The sequence below is a fragment of the Saccostrea cucullata genome, unplaced genomic scaffold (genome assembly GCF_032062105.1).
Source record: "Saccostrea cucullata isolate Sc308-1 unplaced genomic scaffold, CSIRO_AGI_Scuc_v1 ctg1222, whole genome shotgun sequence".
In the NCBI taxonomy this organism is placed as follows: Eukaryota; Metazoa; Mollusca; class Bivalvia; order Ostreida; family Ostreidae; genus Saccostrea; species Saccostrea cuccullata.
Window position 1 is genome coordinate 1 of NW_026919891.1, and position 8,450 is coordinate 8,450.

The 8,450-nt window shown below is 33.0% G+C and overlaps 1 protein-coding gene across 1 annotated transcript; it reads right to left on the reverse strand.

Moving 5' to 3' along the window:
* Nucleotides 1–3,371: 3,371 nt before the first annotated feature.
* On the reverse strand, nt 3,372–5,783 carry LOC134239650 (uncharacterized). Its single transcript, XM_062721821.1, has 3 exons — nt 5,347–5,783; nt 4,635–5,134; nt 3,372–3,475 (listed from the first exon to the last, which is right to left on the reverse strand). The coding sequence occupies exons 1-3, from the start codon at nt 5,781–5,783 to the stop codon at nt 3,372–3,374; spliced, it is 1,041 nt and encodes a 346-aa protein (XP_062577805.1).
* Nucleotides 5,784–8,450: the final 2,667 nt, after the last annotated feature.

An 8,450-nucleotide genomic window follows, 5' to 3' on the forward strand; every position in this document is an offset into this window, starting at 1 on the left:
ATTTAAGGGGAATAGGTTAGGGTTAGTTAGGGAGGTTAGGGTTAGGGTTAGGGTTAGTTAGGGCTAGGGGGTTAGGGCTAAGGGGGTTAGGGTTAGTTAGGGTTAGGGGTTAAGGTTAGTTAGGGTTAGGGTTAGTTAGGGTTAGTTAGGGCTAAGGGGGGATAGGGTTAGTTAGGGTTAGGGTTAGGTTAGGTTAGGGTTAGGGGGTTAGGGTTAGGGGCTAGGGGGTTAGGGTTAGTTAGGGGTTAGGGGGTTAGGGTTAGGGTTAGGGGATAGAGGTTAGGGTTAGAACTCCACTCAGTTGACCCATTTATCCCCTCAACCTCAGAACTGATCACATGATTTCTCTCAGCCAATCAGAATCCTCCCCTATCTTGAGACCCCTTATACTACTAATGGTTCCAAAAAGTTGCAACAAAAGTGCAATAATAAAATTTGTGTTCTAAAGTATCTTCTTTTTTACAAAATAAACATTGTGCTGAAGTTTGAATTTTCATTTAAAAAAGTAGTTTATTATGTGATAAAAATCTATGAGTTAGCTTATATTGAAAAGACTGTAATGATGTTTCATTAGAACACACAAAAGGTAGCATAAAATTTTTTTCTAAGTCTGCAGGTGAAAAGTTTGTGTTAAATATTTTCTCCCATTTTTGTACACATGTTGGTACTTCATTTAGACTTTCTATTATAATCCAGTAAAAGTCTTTACAAGATAATTTTGACAATGGACTTATTTTATCATTGAATCTTAAGATCAAAGAATCTCTATTGATTAAAACTTTTTTGTTTTGCCTTAAGTATTTTCGCCAGTGATATGGAATGGCATTCCTTAAACAAAAGTAATCAAAAAAAGATACATTTAAGTTATAATGTTTACCTAATTCCTCATGACTTAAAAAATCATATTTATCACCTAAAATATCTCCAATATATAAGATTCCTTTTGTGTACCATTTTTTCCAGAACACAGTTTCATTATTGATTTTAATGTTATCATTGAACCAAAGAGCTTCTTTAAAAATTTTTGGTTCAATATCAATATCCTTACATCTTAGTTGTGTCCATGTTTCTAAAATTTCTCTGTAAAACTGTGGTAATGATAAGTCTGTATATAGGCTATTTAAGCAACCTCTGCTAATTATAAAGTCATTTAATACTATATCCTTCAGATAATATTGAATTGTACTTCTCCATCTTGCGTTTGTATTACTAAATATCCTTCTAACCCAACCAAGTTTTAATGATTTCATTTGTGCTTCAAAATTAGGAACTTTCAATCCACCCTTATTAACTTTTTGGCAAGATACTGAACTTTTAACCTTTGGTTTTTCATTATTCCATATGAACTTATTCAGTTCTTTAAGACACTTCCTTTATCATTTGTGGGGGAAGTGGAAGTACTTGTGCTTGATATACTATTTTAGATATTGCTAAAGTTTTTACTATTAGAATTTTGCCAATAAGTGTTAAGTTCCTCATTTTCCATAAATTCAAAGTTGCTTTTAGTTCATCTAGTTTTGTATTTAAGTTTTTAGAAAGAACTTTTTGTTCCCCACTTGAACTAAACCAAATTCCAAGGGTAAAAAATTCACCTTTTGACCATTTTACTGGCAGAATTCCTGGTTTGAAGTTTTTATTCTTTCCTATCCAAATTGCTTCAGTCTTATTCAGATTAATTTTCAATCCAGAACAATGCTTAAAATTTTGAATAACATTTAATATTTCAATTCCTGATTTTTCATCACTTAGAAAACATGTAGTGTCATCTGCTAACTGGCTAATCTTAAATTCGGTCTCCCCTATTTTTATGCCGCGTATATTTTTATTTGCTCTTATAGCTATTGCAAGCAATTCAACACATAAAATAAACAAGTACGGTGATAAAGGGCATCCTTGTCTTACCCCTCTACTTAATTTGAAAAAAGATGTTGCATATCCATTGTTTATGACAGTACTAGATATATCTGTATACAGGATTTGAACCCAATGCCTAAAACTTTCACCAAAACCAAATATTTCTAAAGCTTTATCAATGAAACACCATTCTACTGTATCAAATGCCTTTTCAAAATCTACTAAAAGAATTAATCCAGGGATATTCTTGATACTAGTATAGTTTATAAGATAAGAGATTGTTCTGATATTTTCTCCTATAAATCTATTTTCTAGATATCCAGTTTGGTCAGAATCTATTAGATGAGGTAAATAAGTTTTCATTCTCTTTGCCAATGCCTTTGATAATATTTTATAATCAAAACTTAGAAGAGATATTGGTCTCCAATTTTTTAACAAAGTTCTATCCTTATCTTTCTTTGGAACTAAAGTTATTATTCCCTTTCTTTGGTCAACAGAGAGGGCCTGTTTTTTAGTGCTTTCATTTATGCTATCTATAACTAGTTCTGATATCTCTTTCCAAAAATACTCATAAAATTCCATTTGAAACCCATCTGCCCCAGGTGTTTTATTATGTTTGAATGTTTTCAAAATATTTTCACATTCTTTATATGTAATTGGGCCTTCACATGAAAGGGATTCCTCAGCTTTAAGTTTTGGAATGTTAGAATTATTCAAAAAATAACCAAGATTTTCTTTATATTCATTAAAATCCAAGTCAGATGTATATAATTTCTTGTAAAATTTCATCTCCTCTTCTAATATTTCATTTTTACATTGTACCATATTGTCATTTATATTTAATGTTGAAATACATTTATTTCTATAATTTCTTTTTTCCAGATAAGAAAAAATTTGTGCATTTTTCCCCTTCTTCATGCCATTTGGCCTGAGATCTTAATATAGTTCCTTTGGTTTTGTTATCATTTATTATTTCCAACTCTTCTTTTATTTTATCATATATGTTTACATTTTCTTCAGTTGGGTCTGTTGCTATTTTTACATTTTGTTCCTCTAATTTCTTAGTTAGACATTCTTCATTCTCTCGATTTCTACGTGCTTTAAGATTTGAATACTTTACAATAAAACCCCTTAGTTCACATTTAATTGTGTCCCATTTTAACTGTTTATTTTCTAATCTAGTGTATTTTTCTTTTAACTGTACAATTATTTCTTTTATTTTCTCTAAAAATATCTCATCTTGTAGTAAGGATACATTGAATTTCCAAAAACCAGGGCCTCTATCCACAAATATTTTCCCTTTCAAAGTTATGATTATAACACTATGATCTATTTTTATCGATGGTTTAATACTTGCAGTTCCAAAAGGTACCAAAAAAGATGGAATCAAGAAAAAATCTAATCTTGACAAAATAATTGGGTTTTTTCGCAAAAATGTAAACAGTTTTCTTTCAGGATTTTTTTCTCTCCAAATATCAATTAAATTTAGGTCTTCCATTGCAGCAATTAGATTATCCCTATATCTTGATTTCCTCAGTGCTTCCACCCTGTTTGTCTATGGAAGGATTTAAGGTAATATTGAAGTCACCACCTAATATCAAATTCTTCTCACTCTCTTCATCTAAATGAGTCAACAAAAATTCTAAAAATTCAACTTGTTCAGCTGAGTTATCTTTTGTTGGAGCATACACATTTATCAATGTAAATTTTGAATCATCTATTAAAATGGATACTTTTAAAAATCTGCCAATATTGTCACTTGTTTTTTCAATTATTTTATAATCTATATTATGTGGACATAAAATTGCTACTCCTTTGTTATTTGATTCTCCATGGCAAAAAATTATATCAGATTCCCAATCAGTTTTCAATATTTGTTGATCTAGCTCAGTAGAATGTGTTTCTTGTAAATAAATAAAATGATCAGGAAATTTTTCTTTAAACCATGTAAACAAGCATCTTCTTTTACTAAGTAAACGCAATCCCCTTACATTCAGAGATATAATAGATATATTAAAAGACATAATCTAATTCCATTTCGTTATAGTACATCAACACAAGCTCACCATAAAAAAAAAAGGAATGCAATAAACATTGTCTATACCAATGCAGTTGCAAGTAAACAAAAAAATCCTTTTTAACAAGAGCCAGGTTTATAACAAAAACACAAACAAAAAAACATACAGCTTATGTACAAAAAATGGATAGTTCATTTTTATTCAGAGTACCTTTAAGTTTTAACCCAAAATGTGATTATCATCTTGAATCGGGTTCGATACCGGAAAGGAAAAGCGGTGACAAATTTTAGAATCAAAACACAACGGATCTGAAAATTCCGTATTGTTAAATATTAGAAATGGGAGTGAAAATTTACTCAATTTTCAATTTAGACATTAATTTTAAATACGTAAGTATATATAATAATAATCATTGATGAAAAAAACAACCGCTACACATTTTACTATGCAACCAGTTCTTTTGATAAGAAGGAAATAAATACATTACATATATTACATATAATTTGCTGACCATGTTAACGATGGTTAACTATTAATACACCTCATTACATTGAGCACGAAAGTTCCAATATACTGATTACCTGACCTGAGTACATAATTAGCCACTATGTTCAAGAACAATGTCTGCCATCAAGTTTTCCATGATTTGAAACCTGCGAAAGCCCAAATGTTTCCCATAGAATCTGGAAATCACGCATGTCATGTTTGTAACATTCATCGATCGTAGAATTTGAATAAGCCGCCTTCCTGCACCGTACTCACCGTCATCGTTGTGACCCTCGTGGATTGCGCCATTACCATCTTTGAAACGATACACTAAAATATTGTGTTCTGCCGTTGCGTATGATGGGTCTATAACAACTTTTTTGTAAAAGTTTCTAACCTGGTTGTATGTATCTGTTGTTGCTGCGGCTGCTTTGAAAGTATTTCCTTCGTCTGAGCAATCAATGGTAGACATAGGAATCTGCTGAAGCTTTTCCTTATCTGCTTTGGTAATATCTAGTATATTTTCTGGCTTTGGTTTCAATACTTTGTCTCTGTACACATTTCCATTAGGAAATACTAGCTTGTCTCCTACGAATCGTGTCTTCACTTTCTCTTTCCAGTACTGATCATTTATTTCCTGAAGTTTCTTTCGGTTTTCCGCGACTTCTATTGGTCTCTGTGGCGTGACGTAAAAGGTTCTTTCGGGTGACTTTGGTTCTGCAGTCTGATCCGTCTGGTCAGAGGCTTCCGCTCTCTTTTGTTTAGTTCTCTTTGCGCTTGGAGAATTTTTTCTTTATCACTGAATTTTGAAAGTCTGCCAGTAATAATTCGTGGTTTCCCTGAAGTTTTTGGCCCATTTCTATGATTATTTGCGAAGGAAGTGTCCACTCCAAAATGCTCTTTTATGAGATGTGGGATTTTCTCAAATAAGTTTTCCGCATCTTCCTCTTCTGGTAGATTGTGAATAAGAATATTCTGATTCATTGACCTTGACTTTAAATCTGTAATTTCAGATCGCTGTTTTCTGACTGTTCTGTCTAAATTAATGACAACTGATTTTAACATGTTGACATCTTCTCTTAACATTTTGTTTTCCTGCTGAAGCATCTGAATATTGTCGATGTTCTCCTCCTGTTGTTGAGCAACATGACATATACGAAAATCAAATCCATCTTCCTCCCATAGATCTTTCCTTATATTACTTATATCTTGTGTTAAGCCTTTAATTGCCTTTAAAGATTCCGTTATTTCCCCCAGGCTTATCTGCAAGTTCGGTAGGGTCTGCATTGCACCGAGTAACTCAGGCGTGAACGGCGGCATGAATTGAGGAACAAAAGATATACCGCTAGTGCTGGAGTCCGGAGTAGGCTGACCGTGTCCACTGTTCCTTTTTTGTACTGACATCTGCTCACGACTGGAACTCATAATTCTATTGTTCAAAAAGGGGCAAAAAGAAAACACAAATAAATCACTAAAAAACTTGCCAAAAACTCCAGTTTTTTCCTTTAAGAAATGGTAATCATTACTCTTTAGGTCTGGCTACACATATCTTTAATCCCCGATCCAGAAGAACACACTTAAGGTCAAAAACGTCGGAGCTCAGAAATTCATGACTACCCGGCCATAAGTCACGTGTCTAATTCATAGTGCATAATTATGATGAGCAAGAGCGCCTCTACCAAATTATGAATTTTATGGCCCCAGGGTCAAGGGTTGTGGTGTGAGGGCGGGCTCTTTTGATTATATAGTGAAAATAAATGAAACCTTTGAAAAATTTCTTCTTTGCTCCTAGGTATTAAGAAAATGAACTACCTATATACACTGAACCAAACTTTTAAGTGTTGACCTAACATTTTTGAAGTTTTAAAGAACAAATACAAACGATAAATAATTTCAATGATGCATATTTAAGTTCGATGTTGCTTAAATTTCATGTAAGTATCTCGTCAGAATTTTAAGGAAAGTGTCAAGGAAATGATGTACCCTCAAAATGAAAATTCACACAATAAAATCTCGATGGAGTAAGACCCACTACTCTCTCTAATTATTACAAACCAATCTTTATTTTTGGATACTATGTACCCCTGAATAGGATATTGACCCATCTGCTGCCATACCTACATGTACTGCATAAATCTTTCCAAACCATTGGAATTGTGAGGAAAGGGGGGTTTCACATTTCTTTTAAAATCCGAAATATGTTTAGTGGGATTCAGATCCGGAAATTTGACAGTGTATCGTCACACAAATGCCTTTTGGTCAATATCCTTGGGTGTTTAGCACGTAAGTGCGCCACTTTTAGGATAATTCAGACTGCTTGAGCTGATATAAGACTACTACGAGCACCGATTTCTTTTCATTTTCGTACGATTGAAATGGTTTGTTTCCATGTTTCTAAGATTTTTTCAGGACACTTTAATACTCTTTTAACCTGTTGTGACGCGAAATTTTCTCCTCAGAAGAGGATCAAGGTCACTTCCGGTGTGGTTAAATGTTGTCAAAAACTTTCAGATTGTGATAGATTGGTGATGAAAAATGAGCACAGCCTATAGAAAACTGTGTTTAAATGGGTTTTGATACTGTTTGAAAATTTTTAAAAGTTAAATCAAGTATAATTAAGCACTAAATTAAAAGTGAGTAAAACGTGGTGCAAATATGGTCCAGATATCAACATTCCAACGTCTCTCCCTTCTATCGCAAAGGTCATTTTGCCAATGTTCTGTGTTTTTTAGTGAAAGCAGTTTTAAAAATTTGATAATGATCACAAAAAATTGCTAATTACACAAAATACGTGAAGCAAAGTACAGATTAATTGTTTTTAATCTTCGTCACGGAACATTGGTTTTCATCGGTGATATTAAATTTCCTTTCTAAAATTGTTGAGAAGACTCATTTTTTGTAATAATTTGAAAATATCATACCATTCTATAAAGTAGTGTTTGAATAAATACATTTATTAAAGTGAACACTTAGAATTTTTGTTAAGTGTTAAGTTATGATGAGCAAGGATGCCTCTTTAAAAATTATAAATTTTATGGCCCCAGGGTCAGGGATTCCGGTGTTAGGGCGGGGCTCTATTGATTATACATATATAGTGCAAATACATTAAATCTTTGAAAATTTTCTTCTTTACTCCTGGGTATTAAGCAGATGAATTACCTATATAGTTATGATAATATTCCAGAATTGTGAATTTCAAGGCCCCAGGGTCAGGGGTTTCGTTGGGGGGGGGGGGGCGGAGCTGTATGTATATACTGAAAATATAATATATAATGAATTGTTTGAAACCTGCTCCTTGGTATTAATCAAATATTTTTGAAAAGCAAGAATGCCTGTACAAAAATTGTGCAATATGTAGATCTAGGCCTAAGGGTCAGGAATTCATGTGTGGTAGGGACACTACTGATTATTGCTGAATATTACTGATTAGTTGAAATGCATTTTTGTTCCCCTACCCTGCCTATGGGTATCAAGTAACCAAACTAAGCAACTGCTACGTGTATAGTTATGATGACCAATGGACTTCCAGCTCTTTCAAAATTGTGAATGCCATAGCATCTGGCTTAAAATAGGAATCAAATTCAATCACTGAAAAGTTGTTGCATAATGCTCAGGTGACCTATAAGGCCCATGGGCCTCTTGTTTTCAGAAAGAGGACAAAATTTCAAAAATTTTAGCTTTAAAATTTATAGAGCGCAAGTTTGTTCAGGAACAATTTTGACATATTTCATTGATATTATCATTCTACACATTAGATCAAAATATTGATCCTGAACACACATGTGCTCGGTGACTTTTACTCAAAATATCGACGAAATATGTATATTCTTCTGTAAAATTCATAAAAACGGAAATTTACGTCATGTTTGTGACGTCATTACGTACATATGGCGTCATTACTTATGAAAATATTCAGTGCTTCGAAGTCAGCATATACTCCCCTGTTTAAGAACTTAATTAAATATATCTCCATCAAAGTTTGACTTGGGGGGCAAATATTGGTTACATGTTATTACCGAATAAAGTTCTTTAGACCTACATGTACATGTATACTCTACACTCAGAGTCATATCCGAAAGTCCGTGACTTTCA

What these genes read in the sequence shown, in the direction of transcription:
- LOC134239650 (XM_062721821.1), bottom strand. Translation starts at nt 5,783, where the DNA reads ATGAGTTCCAGTCGTGAGCAGATGTCAGTACAAAAAAGGAACAGTGGA. An exon ending in ATTACAGATTTAAAGTCAAG is followed by an intron (nt 5,135 to 5,346) that starts GTCAATGAATCA and finishes AAATTCTCCAAG; the next exon opens with CGCAAAGAGAACTAAACAAA. An exon ending in CGAGGGTCACAACGATGACG is followed by an intron (nt 3,476 to 4,634) that starts GTGAGTACGGTG and finishes TGACTCATTTAG; the next exon opens with ATGAAGAGAGTGAGAAGAAT.